Consider the following 23007-nt stretch of genomic DNA (forward strand, 5'->3'; position numbering starts at 1 on the left):
GTAAACAGCTCCAAAAAACAAGAGGAAAAAGAAAAACATAACAGTTTGACAGGAAAATAGAGACAATAAAAACAGAATGATCCAGCAAGATAAACTGAAATGATAGAATTTATTCATCAATGAATGAAATTCATTCCATCAATGTAGAAAAAAAGATAAATGTCTCACTCACATTGAGAGAAATGCACATTTAAAATATTCTAGGATATAGAGCTAACGGAAAAAGCTCCCAAAAGAAAAAAGTTAACTGTCTATCTTTCTAACAGATAGGCAAACTTCTAAACTCATTAAAACACTGTTAGTGAGTCTGTGGAGAAATAGAACTCTCATATATTTCTTAGAAATCCAAAACAGAGGGGAATTTGGCACTATACAGTAAAATTACATATGACTTTATTTTTTGATACCTAAATCCTATTTAGAAAGATATAATTTGTCCAAAATATTATAAGACTGATTTCCAGGGTTAAGGACTAAAAAGAGTAAAGATTCCCAAGATTAAAAGCAACTCAAATGTCCATAAGTAAAGGGACTGGATAACCTGACAAGGATAAATGCACAATTCTAAACTCTCGCAATAGAACACTATGCTGCATACAAATGAATGAGAGTGGAATCTGTACACAATATAGAATGAACCCCAGGATATGTTTTTAAGTGGAAACCAAGGAATAGATCAGTATATAAAGAATGCTGCCTTTAGTAATAAGAAGCAAGAGGAATATAAATATACATCTGTATATATACACACAGAAAAGTAAAGCACACATTTGAAGGATAAACAAAATAAAAATGGTTGCAACAGAAGGATTAAGAGAGAAAAGAAAGAAGAAAGTTTTCTCTGAACTGCTTTGCTTTATAGTTGCAAACTGAGACAGATTTACCTTCAAATTAATACAAGCTAAGCTTCAGTGCCTCTTACTCGCACCAGCCCCTTCAAGGATTTAGGAAGCAATATGCTTTCACGGGCAAATATTTTTTGTAAAATTTTTTTTTTCTTCTTTCAGCTGCCGTAGCAGCACATGGAAGTTCCCGGGCCAGGGATGGAACTGCACCACAGCAGTGACCAGAGACACTACACTGACAAAGCTGGATCCTTAACCCACTGTGCCACAAGGGAACTCCTCAAGTATTATAATTTGGTCAACTCCATGATCTTAACTCTGGAACATAAAATACATTAGTGAAAAGCAAAACATATGTATCAAAGCTGTCAGTATAAGAACATAACTCTATTTCTCCATCTTACCAAACAGCATTTTTATTTACTAATGAAAAATTTTGAATCCTTTTATTAACATCTTAATTGATATTCAAATTTTATTATTTTTTTTTTTGGCTTTTGCTTTTTTTTATGGCTGTGCCTGAGGCATATGGAGGTTCCCAGGCTAGGGGTTGATTCAGAGCTGTAGCTGCTGGCCTACACTGCAGCCACAGCAACGTAGGATCCAAGCTGCGTCTGTGACCTACACCACATCTCATGGCAACGCTGGATCCTAACCCACTGAGCAAGGACAGGTATCGAACCCACAACCATGGTTCCTAGTCGGATTCATTTCTGCTTCATCATGAAGGTAACTCCTCAAGTTTGATTTTTAGATAAATTTTACTTCTTTATGATTACTCTTAGGTATGTAATTACAGGTAAGAAGAAAGATACATGGAGAAAGAATAACAAAGGCAGCCCAGAAACTTGGGTTCTAATCTAGTGTAGGATCTGCCCCCTAAACATATGAACAACTTTGGTCAAGTCATTAAACCTCTCAGACCCTTCATTTTCTCATCTGTAAAACTGAGAAAGTAAATGAAAGCAAAGTGCAATGCTTTATGTGTCATTCTCATGAATGTGTCTGATGCTACTTTTTTCCTATAAGAAAATGATTTTTTTCCAAAGTAATAAATTCCCAAACTTGTCAGGTATAAGAGCCTGAAAAACAACTGTGAACTGACCATCGATAACTACAAAAAGACATACTTCCATGTGAGAAAGTATAGTACTGACGGCTGCTTACCACTGGTTCTTCATTGATGAGAAAGCTGGACTCTTTGCTGCTCAGGTCCTGCAAATGGCACCGTGGAGAAGATAAAACACTGTTAATAGTAATACAAATGGAGAGCATATATATTTTAACAAAAACTCTAGGTTTTTCATGCATAAATTCTAAACCTACAACTGAAGGGAGCTACGAAACACCTGAAACTGGATGTAGAACTATCTGTATCTATGCGTATAGCCATGCATATGTAGGTGTGTAATGTGTGTGTATACATATGTGGGGGATGGGGCAAGACGCAAAGAGCCCTTGAGAGAAAATGAGAATTTTGAAGGTAGCTTTAACAAATCATAAAAAAAAATCTGAGACACAAGAAATGGTTAAGAAGTACTACACTGCATAGAAATAACAAGGAGCTCCATTCTTTGAATGACACTGAATCCAGGACCAAAAGGAAGGACAGAATTACCTGGCTATTTTAGGCCTTTCAACATTTGCCTGCAACCATTAAAGTGAATACCTTGGGAAAAATGCACCACCAGAATTCTTAAGGATTTGTACTTATAACCCAAGAGAAAAGCCATACATCAATTTTGTTAAAGCAACAGTGATGCCTCTCTTGCTGTATGGCGGATTTTAAATCTTAATGTTCCATGTCAGATCACATACCACAACATATACTCCTGAGATCACTCAAACATTTCTCTCTCTTCCTCTCCCTCTTGTTCTCTTTTCTTCCCTCCTTCCCTCCCCCTCTCTCTCCTCTTTTTATCTGTTTAGCTAGAAATCTCAATTTTATTACCTTTTCAAAGAGCTAGCTTTTTGTTTCAATGCTTTAATGTTTTTCTATTTTCAACTTAACTGATTTCTGCTCTTTATTATTTTTCTCCTACTTTCTCTGGGTTTATTTTGCTCTTACTTCTTAAAATGGAAGCTTATTATTGATTTGAGACTTTTCCTCTATATTAACATATAGCACTACAAATTTCCCTCTCAGAATTGCTATGTCTACTCTTTCAAATGTTAATATGTTGCATTTTTACTTTTATTCAGGTCATTGGAGTTTTTTGTTTTTGTATTGTTTTTCCTTTGAGGCCCTTTCCAGACCCTTAGACTGTTTAGAAGTATGTTTAGTTTACAATTGTTGGAGATATGCCTGTTAACAATGTTACTAATTTCTAGTTTGATGATACTGTAGTCAGAGAACACTCTCTACTATTTCAATTATTTTAAATTTGTTAAGTTTTGTTTTATCGCCCAGAACGTAGTTTGTCTTGGCATACATTCCATCAGCACTTGAAATAGATGTCAATTCTGCTGTTGTCAGGTGAGGTACTCTATAAATGTTGATTACATCCTATTGGTTGATGTGAGATGAGTTCATCTATATCCTTACTGATTTTTGTATTCAGTTGATCTTATTCTAGGCAAAAGGGTGAAATCTCTGGTTATAATTATAGATTTGCATATTACTGCTTTCCATTTTCTAGAGGTTTTTTTTTTGTTGGCTTTTTAGGGCCCCATTTGCAGCATCTGTGATCTACACCACGGCTCACAGCAATACCAGATCCTTAACCCACTGAGCAAGGTCAGGGATGGAACCTGTGACCTCATGAATACTAGTCAGGTTCATTACTGCTGAGCTACAACAGGAACTCCTATTTATTAGTTTTTGTTTCACACATTGTGATGCTATTATTTGTTAAATGAGAATTTATCACTGCTGTGTCTTTTGTTGGATGGACTCCTTTTATTATTATAGAATGTCCTGCTCTGTCAGTGGTAATTTTTCTTACTCCAAAGTATACTTTATGTGATATTAATGTAGAACTTCTTTCTTTTTGTTAATGTTTGCATTTATTTTCAGCCATAATACATATTTTTAGTCCTTTTACTTTCATTTTTTTCACTCCACTCTGCAAATCTCTTTTCTTTCAATTTGTGTGTTTAAACCACTTACACTTCATGTAGTTATCAGCGTATTAGGAATGAAAAAAATCTGCCATTTTATTTTTGTGCTTTCCATTTGTTCCTTCTGTATTATGTTTCTCTATTTTATTTTTATGACTTTCTGTGGGTTACTGGGGCTATTTTCATAATTCCATTTTGATTTATCTAAACAGCTTTTGAGTGTATCTCTTTACATAATTTTTAAAATGGCTTCTTTTGATATTAATTATATTGTATATACATTATTTATCACAGCCTACAGTGTACATGTTTTATTTGTCAAGTATAAAACTAAACATGAGATCCATATGGTCTCCACCAACATCATGCAGAAAGTGTGTAAACGGGTCCATTATTACTCAGTGGGGGCTGAAGGAGTCAGCCTTCTCTGACTCCAACTCTAAGGGGAGTTGGGACATCTTGTTACTGCAGACAGAGGTGAAAGTCTAGTCTCCCCACTTGAGCTCTTTTGCACAGAATAGTGGCAGGACTACAATATTTTCTCCCCTGTAGTGTTTGGGTACAAAGAGCAGTTATTAACCAAAAGTTATCTGTCTTCCTAGGTCACCCTTTTCCTGGTCCAATGGTTAGGGACAACAGGTTTTTCTTGATGCTTTATTTGTCTGAGCTAGCATTTCTGTATTAACTGGCTGCTCAAGCATCTAGTCTTAACACATGAAGAAGCAAAGAGAAAACCCAGGGAACTAACTTCACAGCTGTTCCTTGGGTCCCAAGATCCCTAGCCAGTTTATCTTCTCTGACTTCCACATTCTTCTTATGGTTGTTTTATATATAATGTCCAGGGTTCTTACCTGTACTTAGCAGAAGAACTAGAGACAATTTTGTCTACTTCATTTTTCCAGAGTAAAAACTATAGTCATTTTTGAAGTAATTTAATAATATAACTATTTAATAAATTTAATCAGCCATTCTTCATCTTTGTTTCAGAGAGATACTGTTTTTATTTCAAAGTACTTTATCTTTTAAAAAATATGATAGACCTCATATTCTATTTCACTCAGCATTTTGGTCACTAAGCTTCTAAATGAACCCAGAACTTCTAGAAATTTTAAGTAGACCAGCCTTTTGGGCCTGTTTACCCAGCTAACTAGCACACAGCCAACCTATTCTTATAGCCTGTGTGTCCCAGGGTGGGCATTTCAGTTGCTCCTAAAAAGCTATTTTTAAAGAGACTTCTTCTATTTGACTGTTCATCCCTAACCCAATTCAAGGACACCCAACTCCATGAGTACTGCTCTGGGTCAACCAAGCCTACCAGAAAGGTTGTTTCAGTTGAAACACCATTAGAATGTTTACATTCTATGTACAAAAAACCCAAAACCAAAACAAACCAAAACCCTGAATCTAAGTTGTTAGTATCTATTTGCAAGTTTATATAAATAATATAAAGTCTTTGCTTAAGAGAATATTGCATTTTTATAAATTTTACTTAATTTCATTTATTTTATTTAATGTATTTAATTAATTCAGTTTGAATAACTTAAACCCTGGTATAATTATCAATAAGCATTTCTCAGGTTCAAGATAGCAGTGTAGCGAGATCCAGAACTCACTTCCCTCCATGGACACACCAAATCCCCAGCTACAAATGGAACAATTCTCTCTGAAAAAGCTGAAAACTTTCTTACTAGCACCTCTGAAACAAAGGCAAAAAAGCCACATCAATGGGGGTAGAAGAAGCAGAAATGCAGTCCCACCAAAACTCTACTTTGGGCATGGCTAATCCACAATCAGGAGGGAGTACAAGTAGAGAGCTCCTCCCGGAGAAGTGAGGGGACTGTGCCACACATCAAGCACCCTGACCCCTGAGACCTGCACCAAGGAGACAAGCCCCAAAAGTGAATGTTTTGAAAATCAAGAGGGCTTATGTCCAGGAGACCTAGGGCTATGTGGAACTAAGATTCTACTCTTAAAGGTTCACATGCAGACTCACTCAACATGGATCCTAGCATAAAAGAGGCAATTTTAAAAGCACCTAAACTTTGTGAAAAAGATTCATTTGCCAATCTTAAAATATATATCAGAGGAGTGAGGGCCTGTCAGGGCTCTCTCCAGAGATGGAGGTGCTGTTGGGGGAATTTATACACACGACACACACACACACACACACACACACACACACACAAAAGATAATGAGAAAGGAATCTAACCATACCACACAGGGAGTATTCAAACCACAAGGGGAGACAACAAGAGATGAAGAAAGGAAAAGAGAGCAATGGCTACAAATGGAACAATTCTCTCTGAAAAAGAATGAACAAAACAGCAATAAGTACAACTAATGTAAATGTAACAAGCAACTAAATTCTCCAATCAAAAGACAAGAGTAGCTGAATGGGTAAAAATAATAAGACGCCTCTATACACTGCCTCCAGGAGACTCACTTCAGATGTAAAGATAAAGACTGCAATAAAAACAAAGATTGGCATTACATAATAAGCAAGGTGTCAGTCCAAGAAGATATAATATTTGTAAATATTTATGCACCCAATTTAAGAAAACCTAAATAACACTGATGAAAGAAACTGAAGACATGAGTAAATGGAAATATATCTATGTTCATGGATTGGAAGAATTTAATATTGTTGAGGTGTCCATATTACTCAATGGACATATTTACCCTAAATAATCTACAGACTAATCCATCATAATTTCAATGGTATTTTTCACAGAACTGAACAAACAATTCTAAAATTTGCCTGGAGCCACAAGAGACCCTGAATAACCAAAGCAATCTTGAGAAAGACGAACAAAGCTGGAAGCATATGCTTTTTGATTTCAAACTATGATAAAGCTGTAGTAATCAAAACATTATGGTATTGGTATAAACACAGAAACATAGAACAATGGAACAGAAATAAAGCCATGTATATAGGATCAATTAATCTATGACAAAAGAGCCAAGAAAACACAATGTGGAAAGGATAGTGCCTTCAAATTGAAGCATTGGGGACACTGAGGAGTCACATGCAAAAGGATTAAACTATACTATTATCTTAAACCATATACAAAAACTAACTCAAAATCTATTAAAGAATTGATGTAAGACCAAAAACCATAAAACCCTAGAAGAAAACATAGGTGGTAAGCTCCTTGACATCAGTCTTAAAGATAATTTTTTGGATCTGATTCCAAAAGCAAATGCAACAAAAGCAAAAATAAACAAGTAGGACTAAATTAAACTAAAAAGTTTCTGCACAAGAAAGGAAATCATTAACAAAATCAAAATGCAACCTACTGAATGGGAGAAAATATGTGCAAGTCATTTAACGTAAGAGATTAATATTCAAAATATATAAAGAAATCATATGACTCAATAGAAAAAAATCCAATTAAAAAAAAAAGGCAGAGGATCTGAATAAACATTTTCCAAAGAGATATGGATGACTAACGGGCACATGCAAAAATGTTCATCACTAATCATCAGGGAAATGCAAATCAAAACCACAATGAGATATGACCTCACACCTGTCAGAATGGCTATCATCAAAACAAGAAATAACAAGTGTTGGCAGGGATGTGGAGAAAAGAATACTTGTGCACTGCTAGTGGGAATATAAATTGGTACAGTTACTATGGGAAATAGCATGGAGATTCTTCAAAGAAATTAAAAACAGAACTACCATAGAATCTGGCAGTTCCACTTCTAATTATTTATCCAAGGAATATGAAAACACTAATTTGAAAAGATACACATACTTCTATGTTCATTGTGGCACTATTTACAATAACCAAATTTTGGAAACAACCTAACTATCCATGAATAGATGAATGAAAAAGATGTGTATATATATATATATATATATATATATGCAATGGAATACTTCTTAACCATAAAAAAGAATAAAATCTGGCCAACTGCAACATCAGTGGACCTTGAGGGTATTATGCTAAGTGAAATAAGTCAGACAGGGAAAGACAAATATTGTATGATGTCATTTACATGTAGAGTCTAAAAAATAAAACAAATGATCAAAAAAAAATTTCATAGATACAGAGAAAAGACTGATGGTTACCAGAAGAGAGGTGGTTGGGGGTAGGCAAAATGGGTGAAAGGTGTCAAGAGGTACAAACTTTCAGTTACAAATAAGTCATAGAGATGTTATATACAGTATAGTGACAACAGTCTATAGTAGTGTATTGCATATCTGAAAGTTGCTAAAAAAAAGTCTTAAAAGCTCTTATCGCTAGAAAAAAACCTGTGACTTTGATGATAGATGGCAACTGGACTTATACCGACATTTCTCAGTATATACAAATAGCAAATCATTATGTTGCACATCTGAAATTAACATAACATTACATGTCAAGTATACCTCAATCAAAATGCGCTAATCACGTACTACTAATAACTAACAGAAAAAAGCTGTCAAATATTATACTTGCTTTATATTTAGACAAAGTGTTAGTCAAATAACATTTTCTTGCATATCAAGTCTCAGCATATCTGAGTGTATTTTATAGGAAGCCTCAGAATAAATCAAAATTTATGTCTGCTCCCTTGTAACATCCAGAAAGATTCAATACTAAATCTGTGCAAGGAGTTCCCTGGTGGTCTAGTAACTAAAGATTTGGCCCTGTCACTGCTCTGTCTCATTTGTCACTGCTGTGGCTTGGGACTGATCCCTGGTCTGGGAACTTCTGCACGATGAAGGGCCAAAAAAAAAAAAAAATCTGCATGAAACATGTAATTTGCTTTACTGACTCAAAAATGAATGGGCTAGAGGACAAAATATAAACAATGCAGTACAAGTAAAAAACTAAGGTACAAAGACCTAAGTATTTCTGTGAAGTATATTTCTAACCTTGTTTCAATTTTCTGTTATGACATATAAGAAGCTAATACATATATTTAACTTACCTCAGCTATTTCAAAACAGCGGTCTGCTTCTCTACTGGATCTTCTCTCTAAATTAAACAACGAAAAAATCAAGTTAAAATGGCCAACTGATCACAATATGTTAAAAGTCTGATCAGGAGAAAATAGGAATTCAAAAATTTTTTAAAAAGAGTTCAATGGGAAAAATACTGGGAGATGCAAGATCTTCCTGGAGATAAGTTGTTCAAAACAAAAAGAATTCAGTACCAAAACTTGTACTAGAGGAAAAGCATCAAATACTGGTGTGTAAAATATAATCTCACTCACTAAGAAATAAACTTATCTCTGAAAAATGCAGTTATTAATTCATAGACACAAAACCGCTAAGAGGAAAACATTCAACAGGGATGTCCATCGCTATCTCTTAAGATAACCATGTAAGATTTACAATCTATCAGTGTTTTTTCCTGGATTGTAAGTGCTAATAGAGTACTACCAGTTTTAAATAGGGCAAATTCCTTTCCTGATTCACAGAAAGCACAGAAAGCTTCATGATAGTTATGCATTGTTTGAACTGAAATCTATCTTCAAGTAAGTTTCTGACATTAAAAAAATCTTAAATATAGAACACTGACTATTATTCTCTAGGGACTCCAATTTAAAAAAATACTTAGAAAATGTCTCACAAGTGAAAAACTTCCCAAATAAAAAAAAAAAATGGGGGGGGGGGAGAATGTCACACTTGGAATGGAATAAAATACTGCTATCACTTAAGAACCATCCACAGCAACTGTAACTTTAGGAAGTATTGGTATATGTTCTGAAAATACAGAAAATATAAACCTACCATTTGTATAGCTTCTCTTTCCTAATTTTGTTATTGTGGCAAAATACATATAACATAAAATTTACTGTTTAACCATTAACAAGTGTACAGTTTGACAGTATTAAATCCATTCATAATGTTGAGCAACCATTACCACCATTCATCTAGAGAACTCTTTTCATCTCGTAAAGCTGAAAGACTATATAACTATTAACAACTCCTCATTCTAACCTTTCCCAGCCCCAGGCAACCACCATCTACTTTCTGCCTCTTTGATTTTGACCACTCTAAGTACCTCAGATAAGTGGAATTGTATAGTATTTGTTGTTATGTGAGTAGTTTGTTTCATTAATGTTATAGAATATGTCAGAATTTCCTGCTCTTCAAGGCTGAGTAATACCCCATTGTGTGTGTATATACCACATTTTGCTTATCCATTCATCCACTGATGGACACTTTCTCTTGCTTCCACATTTTAGCTGCTATGAATAATGCTGCTATCAACATGGGTGTATGAATATCTCCCAGATCATACTTTCAATGATTTGGGGTATATATACCCAGAAATGGAACTGCTAGATCACATGGTAAGTCTTTTAATTTTTTGAGGAATCACCACATTGTTTTCCACAGCAGCTGTACCATTTCACATTCTACCAACAGTGCACAGGGTCCCAATTACTTCACATTCTTGCCAATTCTTGCCGTTTTTGTTTTGTTTTGTTTTGTTTTGTTTTGCTATCCTAATGGGTTTGAGGTAGTACTTCTTCTTAGCATTAAATGTGTATTCCCCTAGTGATTATGACGTTGAGTATCCTTCCATGTTCTCCTTGGCCAATTTTATATCTTCTTTATAGAAGTGACTATTCCAGTCCTTTGCCCATTTTTGAATCAGACTTTTTTTTTTTTCTGTATTGTTGAGTTTTAGGAGTTCTCTATCTGGATCAGATATACGATTTGCTCATATTTTCTCCCATTTTGTGGCTTGACTTTTTACTCCACTTATAGTGTCTTTTGCTGCACAATGTTTTAATATTCATGAAGTCAATTTGTCTATTTTTCTTTTTTGCTTGTGCCTTTGTTATATACAAGAAACCACTACCAAATTCAATGTCATAATTGGCAGAACAATGTGAATCAACTATAATATAAAGAATAAAAACCTAAAAAAAGAAATTAATTGAAAAATTTTATTAAGAATAAAATAAATATGGCTTAAAAAATTCAATGGTCATAAAACTTTTGCCCTATGTCTTCTTATAAAAGGTTTATAGTTTTAGAGCTTATAATTTAGGTTTTTGACTATTTAAGTAGGGCCCAACTTCACTCTTTTGCACACTTATCCCAGCACCATTTGCTGAAAAGAGTGTCATCTCCCCATTGAATGGTCATGGCATCCTTATAAAAAAATCATTTGACCATATACATGCAAGAGTTTATTTCTAGGCTCTCTGTTCTATTCCACTGGTCTATATATCTGTCTTTTTTATTACTGAAGTATAGTTGATTTACAATGTTGCACCATTTTCTGCTGTGTAGCAAAGTGACCTAATCATACACATATATACATTCTCGTTCTTTATCTTCCACCATGGTCTATCCCAAGAGACCGGATAGAGTTCCCTGTGCTATATAGTAGAATCTCATTGTTTTTGCATTCTAAAGGTAATAGTTTGCATCTACTAACCCAAAACTGCCTATATATTTACCTTCATACTGACATCATACTATATTTTGATGTCTGTAGCTTTGTAGGAAGTTTTGAAATCAGTAAGTGTGAGTCCTCCAGCTTTGTCCTTCTTTTTCAAGATTGGTATTTGGTGTCGCTTGAGAGTCCATATGAATTTGAAGATGGATTTTCCTATTTCCTATTTCTTTCCAAAATATCATTACAATTTTGATTGAGATTGCTTTGAATCTGTAAATTGCCTTGGTAGTATTGACATCTTACCAATATTAAGTCTTCCAATCAATGAACATGGGATGAGCTTGCATTTGTTTATGCTTTTTCAAATTTCAGCAATGTTTTATAGTCTTATTTGTACAAGTCTTTCACATTCTTGGATAATTTTGTTCTTAAGTATTTTATTCTTTTTGATACCGTTGTAAAAAAAATTGTTTTCTTGGAGTTCCTGCTGTGGAGCAGCGGGTTAAGGATCCAGTGTTGTCTCAGCAGTGGTGCAGCTTAAACCTTGGCCCAGAGCAGTCGGTTAAGGATCTGGCATTGTGTAGCTGTGGCATAGGTTTCAGCTACGGCTCAGATTTGATCCCTGGCCTTGGAACTTCCATTTGCCACAAATGTGGCCATTGAAATAAAAAAAAAAAAAAAAAAAAAAAGAAAGAAAGAAAAGAAAAATGCTATCTTAAGGTACAAACTCAGTAGAATACATGCACTATGGGAATGTATAAGAATGTCAGTAACAGTATATTAGGAGTAACTAGAAAACCATCATTTCCTTAAATATCCAGAAATAGTAAAATGGATAAATACAATGTGATGTAATCATGCCACATATTATATTTAGCAACAAAACTAAATAAATTTCAATTACATGCAAAAACATAGATAAATCTCCCAAAAATTGTTTAGCAAAAAATAGCAGAAATATTTAGTAAGATTTCAACTATCTAAATTTAACTACACAAAACCAAAGTATGTTACTCAGGGATGAATACTTAAGGGCATGATGCTATTGGGATACAATTTTCCTTGGGTCTTTCAAGCTTCTGCACATTTTGCAAATTAGATACTCAGGGTCCTTTGTTCCAGATTATCTTTCGAGGATCTTTGTTGAGATAGAGATAGCCTCACATTGTAGAGCAAAGGGAAAGTCTGCATACAGTCTTGAAAGATTGGATTAGTGTCTCCCACTAGAGCAACTGGAAGGCAAAATTACTGGGCAATAAAAAAGACTCAAGTTTCCTAAACTCAGATTGCTCTCCTGTATTGCAAACCACCCTATGGGCAAGTCCTCTGCACTGATCTGTGGCAACCTGGGCTCAGGAAAATGGCACAAAATGCTGCTATTCTTGCTGCTGTTATTGCAGTCAGTAATAAACAGTCCTTTGTCTCTGATCCTGGTGTCTCATGTCTCCTACTAGTATCCTTGAAATTGTAACAGGCTACTTAACTTCCAAGTACAGTAAGATCTCAGACTTTTCACAGTTTTTAACATTGATCATCAGTATTATAATAATAACAGTGACGGTAGTAATAATGGCTACATGTAGTGATTCTTTACTATTAAGAAATTTACAGTTCTGTAGAGGAATCAGACCGAAAATTGTGATAAATGCTATAAAAGAGACAAAAGGAGCAGAGAGGAAGAAAGAAACAGGGAGGGGTATTGTTTGGACCTGAGGAACTCAGAAAAGTTCTCCAAGAAACAATATTTATACTGAGATCTGCAAATTGAGAGGATACAAGTCATATGAGAACACAGGAAGGCTGTAAGACAGGAACAGCTTTACACGTTCAAAGAAATGAAGGTCAAGCTAGACGTGTAGGTAAATGGCAGAGAGGCATGAGAAGATGCCAGAAAAGCACGGAGTTGGGGATACTTTGTGGAGGACCTTGTATGCCTGGATTTTTTTCAAAGTGAAATAGTCTGCCAGAAAAAAAGCTTTTAAATGATATTTACATTTAAGTTTTAGGAAAAGCAGTAGTTGTTGACTGGAGAATGGGTTAAAAGAAAGTAAGAATGGAGAAAGGAAACAAACTATGGGGCTGTTGCGATGAACGGCAAGAAATGATGGCAGTCTGGCTTGGAGTTGGAGCAGACAAGTGAAAGCATTGTAGAAGGATTACAGATATTTGAGTAAAACTTTGAAACAGACTGCTATCATATTTCAAATGTGCAAGTTGAAGGACAAAGAGGACTGAAGACTCCTAGGCTTTAAGACTGCATTTAATGAAATGGGGAAGAATATTATTGGTGGGCAATTAATACAGCTGATGCTGCTGACTCCCCACAAATATCCTTTCCCCTTGTTCTTTACTAACAAAGCACTAATTATATGGTGCAGCAGTGAGCACTAGGAAAAAAAAGAACAAAAAACCACTTTTCCTAGTCTTCCTTGCAACTTTAGAATACGATATAAATTCAAAGCTACTAAATATCATAGAAATGATATTAATGTCTATCTCTTAAGATATGCACAAGCATTAAATGAAAAATGCATATAAATTGCTTCAGATAGTCACTGGCACAGAAAACTCTGTGAATATTAGTTATCCTTATTGATATTGTTATTTTTATTAGGGCATGTTTTATCATTTTATTAATTTTCAGAACTCTCTTAAATTCTTTGGGTTACATTTTAGAGTGTCAGAATAAAGATGAAACAATTTCTTTTGTATTCAAATCGTTTTGTTGTAGGATCTATAAAAAAAGGTAATGTCTACTGTATGCAAAGTATGAAAACCAACAAACTGTAGCTACTTACAACTACATCACTTTTCTGAGTACAGGCTTTCTCATATAAAAGATTAAAACACAAGCAAAAATTACTTGAAAAATATAAGGTATCATACAGTACCACCTTCAAAGGGTTTTTACTCATAAGTGCTGTCTATATGTAAAGCTCAAAATTCCACAACGTCTCGACTACCTCTTGTTGGACCTTCCAATGAAAATGAAACCTTTAATAAAGATTAAATATAATAAATTATTATATATAAAATAAACTCTTTATTTTGTATTTAATTTATTAATTTATTATATTTATTGATTTATTATTGTATTATAGTAAATATAGTAAACTCTTATGAGTATATAAAGAATAGGATTCTAAGACACACATGCTTTGTTTCTCAGTGTATGGTACTTGAGCACTGATGTAGGGAGGATTTATTTTCTTGAAGACAAAGACAGTCACTACTATACATAGAACTAAATATAGTTCCAAGCACAGAGCAAACAAATGCACACCTTAAGCTAAGTTGTAGAGCATTTTGTACTTATATATTTTGGTAAAAGAATGTCGAAAAACTGGAAGCATTAACCCCTCCTTCCTCTAATTATTTTTGCCACATTTAACATATAACAACTAGTGAAAAAATACTTTCAAACTCCTATCAGAACTTGATGCAATGCATTTATCTGAGAATCTGGGAAGGGAATGATATAGTTCTTTCAGATTATATATATATATATATATATATATATATATATTTTTTTTTTTTTTTTGGTCTTTTTTTGCCATTTCTTAGGCCGCTCCCGCAGCATATCGATGTTCCCAAGCTAGGGGTCAAATCAGAGCTGTAGCTGCCAGCCTACACCAGAGCCACAGCAACGCGAGATCCCAGCTGTGTCTGCACCTACACCACAGCTCAGGGCAATGCCGGATCCTCAACCCACTGAGTAAGGCCAGGGATCGAACACACAACCTCATGGTTCCTAGTTGGATTCGTTAACCACTGAGCCCCACTGAGCCACGACGGGAACTCCCATTCCAGATTATCTTCTATCCATACTAATTCCCTCTTACACTTTCACCCTTCAACTCACTGCTTCCACGCCCTATTTCTTTTTAAGCTAATTCTTGCTTATTTTTCTTTCTAAGCTAATTCTTTGCTTATTTTCCCCCTTATATCAGTTTGGACATCCTCCTTTCAGACCTTGCCTGAAACCTCCTAATCTGCTTCTGGGTTAGCCTCCTACCTGCTCCCTTGCCACCCTGGATTTAGCCCTTTGTGAGTATCTAGCCCAAGTATATCTCTCTCCACAAGACTTCAAGCTCTCTGAAAGCCAGTTGGAGTGCACTTTGTAAAGTATCCTTTTCTGAAAAGCAGAAAGATTAAAGAATATAGAAGTATTTGCTCATAGAGCATTCTCCCTCTCAAACATGCTAACCCTCTCTCTCTCTCTCTCTCTCTCACACACACACACACGCACAAATATTCACATGTCATAGACCCAGATACACTTTCACACTCACCCACAAAGTATAAAGTTGTTAAAAACTATGCACGATCTCCAAATCTCTGTCAAAGCAGAATCCTATTTGAAGAGGAGGGATGGGATTTGAAGCCAACAATCCTAGATCAGTTTTTTGTTATTCCTGCAACTCCTCTAAAGTGAGTAGAATTGACTATACTCTTCCTGTCAGCTAGAAACCAAATCTATGAAGAATTTCATATCAGTCACTATGGAGAATCATAAAATATGAGCTAAAATTCAAGCCAGCACAAACTCAGCTTTGAGTTTTCACTGAAAGCACCCTACTAAGAATACATACTCTAGCAATTCCAGAACCCAAAAATAGCTCTTGCATTTGCCAAATGATCTTCTCAGTTTACACTTCTTCCAGCAGCATAAAATAACATATATGCAATCAAATATTCATATTACTAAAGGAAAGGGTGGATTGGTTAAACATGATGCTTGACGTAGTTGTAAAGATGCAAGCAACTTTACATTCAACTTTAAAACTTCCTTTTCCAATGTTAAACCTTCAACTGTCTTTTCCAACACCAGATGTATCATAAATCAGTGAGAGAATGAATATTTCAAATCTGAACTTCCTTATAATGTCAACCAGTCAATAGTTCAATTTCAGGAGCACTGATATTTTACTAGCAGTCTTTCTTTACATAACTATTTAAATGTTCTATTGCACATTGCCCTTAAAATTTCATTTTAAAAATTATTAGATCATAGGAAAATAGCTAATTGGAGATCACTGACTGCTTGTGTGTTCAACTGTGAAGAAAATAAACTGAGGAAATACAACGAATTCTAGAAATATATATTACGTCTGAAATGCACAATGTTAACATTCTCATTTTATCACATGTACATCAATTGTTTAATTTTCTCATATTTACTCTTCAAAGGGGATTTAGGAAATACATATTACAGAAGATACAGGCTTACCTATATTGGGGAATTTACTTTAAGAAATCCATTTATATTTTAAAACCCTCTCAAATAATTATAAATGTAGCTTTTTAAAATACTCTCAAAAATTAGCTCTCAAAAAACTCAGTATTTTTCAGCCTTCTTCAATCAACACTTTTATTTTCATAATTGTGTCATTAAACTCCAGGAAGAAACATATATTTAGAAGGGAGTTTCCAAAAGTCCACAGGATTGTTGGTGTTAAAAAATACATCCTGGAGTTCCTGTTGCGGCGCAGTGGTTAACAAATCCGACTAAGAACCATGAGGTTGCGGGTTCGATCCCTGGCCTTGCTCAGTGGGTTAAGGATCCGGCGTTGCAGTGAGCTGTGGAGTAGGTCAAAGACGCAGCTGGGATCCCAAGTTTCTGTGGCTGTAGTGTAGGCCAGTGGCTACAGCTCCAATTCGACCCCTAGCCTGGGAAACTCCATATGCCGCGGGAGCGGCCCAAGAAATGGCAAAAAGACAAAAAACAAAACAAAACAAAAAAAACCATCCTCATTGCCATGTACTTTTCATATGATTCTAGAAATAACAAAAGTCTCAAAAAAAGGGCAGTAAAAACAACTCAGCAAATTAATTGACATATTGAAAGACATTTAGAAAAATAAGAGTCATCTGAGAGATCTAGACTCCCCCACTCCTTAGATTCTGCTCTCACCAGTGCCACTTTTCTCTGCCACTTGGATTCTGGATCAGTGAACAAAACAGGTTACAGGAATTTGAGCAGGATGCATTCATGAGACCCAGTCATCAAATATATGGTATTCTATATCAATATCCTTTTCTCCTACTCTACCCAAATCAGAGGCAAAGCTTTTACCACAACGAGAGGAAATATAAATTTTACCAAGAAAAGACGAAACTGTTATTATTTGGTGAAATGTTCTAAAATCTTCCTCAGATGGACTAAAGATTCAGTAATCTTGACCTCAAGTAATGCTAATTTAAATATACAGTCTAGTAAGCAAAATTATCCTGAGAGACTAAATTGGATCTTCTAACATCTGAAAGAGAGCAGTGGTCAAATCTGTAATGCCATATTGACATATTATTTTCTTCATTATACACACAAAATTGCATACCCACATTTTTTCCTCCACTCTTCCTTCATTGAAGGACATGTTTCTCATAGCTCTACTTCAGAAGGATTGATTATAAGTAAATATTGAATGCTTCAAATGAAAGCAAAATCTATTAAGAGCATCAGATTACTGACATTACAACAGGAAGTAACTCTCAGCAAAGGAGGAAGCCACTAAATAAGTACAGAAAGGGATTTCAAATTTTATACATCTAAAAGACATTCGACTTCTTTTTTTTTTTGTCTTTTTGCCATTTCTTGGGCCACTCCCGTGGCATATGGAGGTTCCCAGGCTAGGGGTCTAATCGGAGCTGTAGCTGCCAGCCTACTCCAGAGCCACAGCAACGCGGGATCCGAGCCGCATCTGCGACCTACACCACAGCTCACGGCAACGCCGGACCCTTGACCCACTGAGCAAGGGTAGGGACCGAACCCGCAACCTCATGGTTCCTAGTCGGATTCGTTAACCACGGTGCCACGATGGGAACTCCCCATTTGACTTCTTTTGCACCACTGAACATCAATTATTTTCCATAACAAATAAGTTTACTGCATCATTTAGCAGAGCCGTTAGTCAAAGTTTACAGTTTTCAGCAGTTGTATTTCCCTCTATCTTTAAATTATTTTTTGTTTAAAAAAAGGGGAGTTGCTTCAAGTGACACCATCAAGAACACAGAAAGAGAACCCACTGGATGGAAGAACATATTTGCAAGTCACATATACTGACTATATAAAGAACTTTTACAAATGCAGTAATTAAGAGGGCAAATAACTCAATTTTTTAAATGGGCAAAGGATTGAATAGCTATTTCTCCAATAAAGATATACCAATGGCCAATAAACATTGAAAAAGATAGTTAACACATTAGTCACTAAGAAAATGCAAATCGAAACCACATTGAGATATCACTTCCAACCACTAGAGTGGCTATAAATAAAAAAGACAAATAATAAGTGTTAGTGAAGATGTGGAGAAGTTTGAACCCTTATATATCACTGGTGAAAATATAAAAAAATGGTGCAGACACTTGGAAAACAGTTTGGCAGTTTCTCAAAATGCTCAGTATAGAGCCACCTTATGATTCAGCAATTCCACTCCTAGGTTTATATCCAAGAAAAATAAAAACATATGTTCATACAAAATCTTGCAAAAAACGTCCACAGCAGCATTATTCACTGTAGCCAAGGAAAACCCAAATGTCCACCAATTGATGAATGGATAAAGTGTGGTATATCTATACAATGGAATATTATTTGGCAATAAAAAGGAATAATGCACTGATACAAGTTACAGCATGGATGAACCTCAAAAACATTATGCTAAGAGAAAGAAGCCAGTTACAAAGGACCACATATTGTGAGTCTGTTTACATGAAGTGTCCAGAATAGGTAAATTTACAGAGACAGTAAATAGATTAGTGGCTGCCTAGAGCTGAGGATAGGGAATGGGGGTTGTGGGGGTGGGGAGTGACTGGTAAGTTTCTATTTGGGGTGATGAAAATATTCTAAAATTAGATTATGGTGATGATTGCAAAACTAAATATACTAAAATTTTAATTGTACACTTTAAATGGGTGACTTTTACTGTATGTAAATTATCTCTCAATAAAGCTGTTAAGAAAGGGGAGACGGGATGCAATAATGCATTGTATTTCTTGGTGTTTTTGAAGACTAAGGAGTATGACTTCCTAGACCATTTATGACTAAAAAAAAAAAAAAAAAAAAAAAAAAAAAAAAAAAGCTGTTTCCATGTTTAGATCTAATACTAAACAAGGCATGAAGACATAGAGTCATTGAGAGAAACGAGTATCATTGAGGGCCCTGGAGACAGACCCATAAAAAAACGTGCATTTTCAGGAAAATGTGTTTACTAAAATAGACCCTCAAAAAATAGGTCTATGCAAAGGCCTTAGCAAACAATGGGCAAACATGTCTCAAGGGAACTAAATATTCAGTGAAATCCTCTAAACCGACAGCCTTCCCAAGTGCATAAAAATCTTAAGCTGATGGACCTTTAAGGTCTGGTCTGCTCCTCCCATAATTAACAAGGATCTCAAAGCTTGAAGAGTAGTCAGCAATTAGAAAGAAGCAACAGGACTCCCCATACAGGGCACAGCGGTCAAGCTTGCTAAGCTTAGACTCTCTCCTTTCTCTGCCTGGGTTCAGAGGCCCTAGCACCTCGGTTCACTTGCTGAGCATGCTCGCGTCTCCTCCCTGCACTATTCAACCTCTCCGCGGCGTAGCGGGAGCAAGGAAAGCGGTCTCGCAACCTTGGGGGGGGGGGGGTCGCACCACACAGGTGCGGGCCTCGCTGGAGCTGAGGAAGAAACCCTAGAGTGCAGACACCTACCCACCTACCCAGGCAGGGACTGTTCTCCTGGCAGATCCTGTCTCGCGCAGAGCATGCCATTCCGCGAACGTCCCCGGGAGCCCGGCCGCAGGGCCGCCAACGTCCCCCGGGGTCCTTGCGCCTGGAGTGGCTTGGTCCACGCGCGGAGCCCGACTCCGCCAGCCTCCACTCGCCCCACTCCGCCAGCTCTCACCTTCCTCCTGCACCATTTCCAGGACATCCGGGTCGCCCATCTTCGCCAGCTCGTTGATGACACTGTTCGAAGGGACGCAGAAGGCGGACAGCTGCGACAGTTGGCGAGTTCTGGGCTGGAGACTGAATCTGATCGTGGGCCGCCGGCCTGGAGTCGGGATGAAGAAATCTTCTTTGTTAACCTCGTTGTCCTCGGCTTCCCCCAGCCTCGGAAAATTCAGCCAGTTGGGCTTCTTCTCCAGCCGATACTTCTTCTCGATCTTACTCTTGAGCTTTAGCTTCGCAGACTTCTCCCGGTAGCGCTCCTGGGACCTCTCCCAGTACCTTTCCCGGAACGTGCCGGGATGCTGGTCACCCCGCTTCCATGAGTACTGTCTACTCCCACCCTCCTGCAACTCCCTTTTGGAGTCTGCTTCCAGGCTCGCTCCCTGCTTCTCTCTCCTCCTCCCGAACTCCACCTCGGGGGCCGCCATCTCCCCGCCCCCCGGCCCGCCCGGCTCCCGGCCACCTGGCTCCTCTTGGCTTCCGCCTTCTGTCCTGCTTGGTCCCGCCTCCACCGCCTCCTGTTCCCCCCCAGGGCCCGCTGCCTCCAGGCTCTCTAGAGCCGGCAGCTCCCTGCTCCAAGGTCCTGGCTGGTCCCATCCCACAGGGCTGGCCCACGTCCAGGGCTCCTGGTTCTCCCGGGCAGCCGCCTCTCCCTCCTCTGAACCTTCCTCCGACGCCCGCCGACGGGCCACCTGCTCCCTCAGCCAGTTGGCCTGGTCCTCTTCCATCTGCCCAGCCCTCCGCCTAGAAGGAGAGAACCCCTTCCCAGTTGAGGAGTTATTTTTTGTCGGGTGAGAAAAAGCCGTCCGTCCTTAAGGGGACCCCATCCCTTAAGGCCCGCGCGTGGACAGACCTCCCAGGTTCTAGCAGCCCCCTCCCTCCGGAGTCCTGCGCATGAGTACTGACTTTGCCAGCTTCCTGGACGCACACGTGATTTCTGTCCAACACAGTCGGTGGAAAGGCAAACATGTTTGGCCTGAGTTCGAGTTCAGCCTCTGCCCCTTAAAAGCTGGACTGCTTTGGTCAAATTTCTATGAGCTTGTTTTCTCAGGAGAACCATTAACAGTTCCCACCGAGGGGCCTTGTGGGGAGCAAGTTGAAGCGTCTGGGCAAAACGCGTTGAAATTTTAGCTGCTATCAAGAGTGACCCGTTGTCCGTTGAGCCCTGCTCGGCCTCAAAGTGTTTCTCAGTGACTTGAGCACTTCGACATCAAGCATAGTCAGTGGTCCCACTTTTCACAGGCTCTTCTGAATTGGTTCTGTGTTTGAGGTTTTATCAACAGCCAGCTCCCCAATAACTAGGAGATAAGAAGTACTGTCTTAATGGGGGGGGGGGGGGAACAGACAAATGATGGTGCCCTAAAGGTGAAGTGGAGATCTGAGCTGAAGGCCTTGAGAGTCCTACGGAAAAAGTGACTGAGTTTGGGGCAGTCACTTGTTTAAGAACAAGGAAGATATTAGCAGATGTAAACTAGTATATGTAGGATGGATAAACAAGGTTGTACTGTGTAACACAGGGAACTATATTCAATATCCTGTGATAAACCAGGAAAAGAATACATATATGTGTGTGTATATATATATATATATATATATATATATACATCTGAACACTTTGCTGTACAGCAGAAATTAACACAGCATTATAAATCAACAGCATTAACAATCAACTGTACTTCAATAATTTTATTTTATTTTTTTAAATGAGGATATGACCAAGGAAGACTTGACCTTCCTTAATTTTCATGTTACCTTTTTTTTTTCCTTCTATTGACATTTTAGGACCAAGAATTACTTTTTTTTTTTTTTTTTTTTTTGGCTGCACCCACAGTATGCAGAAGTTTCTGGACCAAGGATCAAACCTGTATCACAACTGTGACCCAAGCCATAGCAGTAACACTGGATCCTTAACCCAGTCACTTGTTTAAGAACAAGGAAGATATTAGCAGATGAGCCACAGGGGAACTCCAGGAATTACCTTTTACAGAAAGTAGGTCTTTAGAGAGGTGTTTTACTAGAGATTATGGTTAACTGTGGAATTTGAAATCACCTTTTTTCCCTATGCTTTGCTATCTGTTCACTATTTAAACCTCTAGGACTTCATCAATTCTGGTCAAGTGATTTGAGACAATACATAATTTCTTACCTAATGCAGATTGGAATTATGTTAGAAATGTGAGTATACATAAGTCTGAGGAATAGACTTACATGTAATTATAATAAATTGCTGGTTGTGTAACAAGTGTTGGGTTTTTACCTCTTGATTAATAATGGTTTGAATCTAATAAAATGTTTACAATGTGGTTTGTTTCATTTTCTTCCCATATGCCAGGTACTCTGCTAGGTGCTATGGATATTGTGATTGCTGGTACAATCTTTTCTTTAGGTAGATTAAATTAATATAATTATTTTATATAATTTTATGTAATTACGTTTTATTTTTCTTGACTGTACACCATGTTTAAAATGATATATATATGAAAACACATTAATGATTTTATGCAAAATTAAATGGAATATGTTAATGCTGAATTTGCTGATAGTGTATCATCTCAACTTCGTTAACAAAAAGTTGGATGTTCCTTGTGTTCTTTGTAGCATATGAAGGTTCCCAGGCTAGGAGCCACAGCTACACCTTTTCTGAGCCGCATCTGAGACCTACACCACAGCTCACAGCAATGCTGGATCCTTAATCTACTGATCAAGGCCAGGGATCGAACCCGCAACCTCATGATTCCTAGTCGGATTCGTTTCCACTGCACCACAATGGGAACTCCTTACCTGTGTTCTTTTGAGAAAGGTATGTATCTTATCCATAACTCTTG

General features: G+C 37.1%; 1 protein-coding gene across 4 annotated transcripts in view; it reads right to left on the reverse strand.

The window, feature by feature from the left end:
* ANO5 (anoctamin 5) overlaps positions 1-20971 on the reverse strand; it is an 84321-nt gene extending 63350 nt beyond the window's left edge. For 2 of the 4 annotated variants that reach the window (XM_021083250.2, XM_005661072.4), the window contains exons 1-3: positions 20139-20971; positions 8827-8873; positions 2013-2060 (exon numbers count right to left, since the gene is read on the reverse strand). In XM_021083250.2, the coding sequence (XP_020938909.1) occupies positions 2013-2060; positions 8827-8873; positions 20139-20910 (867 nt within the window). In that variant the 5' untranslated portion in view covers positions 20911-20971. Of the gene's footprint in view, positions 1-2012; positions 2061-8826; positions 8874-19953 lie in introns of all 4 variants that reach the window. The other 2 variants (XM_085010093.1, XM_013994479.3) reach the window with 1 other exon arrangement.
* Between the last annotated feature and the right edge of the window lie 2036 nt (positions 20972-23007).

Source organism: Sus scrofa, chromosome 2 (assembly GCF_054392235.1).
Source record: "Sus scrofa isolate SSC_HxYL_T2T_F1_AM1 chromosome 2, Sscrofa_HxYL_maternal_Yorkshire_Landrace_v2.0, whole genome shotgun sequence".
Classification (NCBI taxonomy): Eukaryota; Metazoa; Chordata; class Mammalia; order Artiodactyla; family Suidae; genus Sus; species Sus scrofa.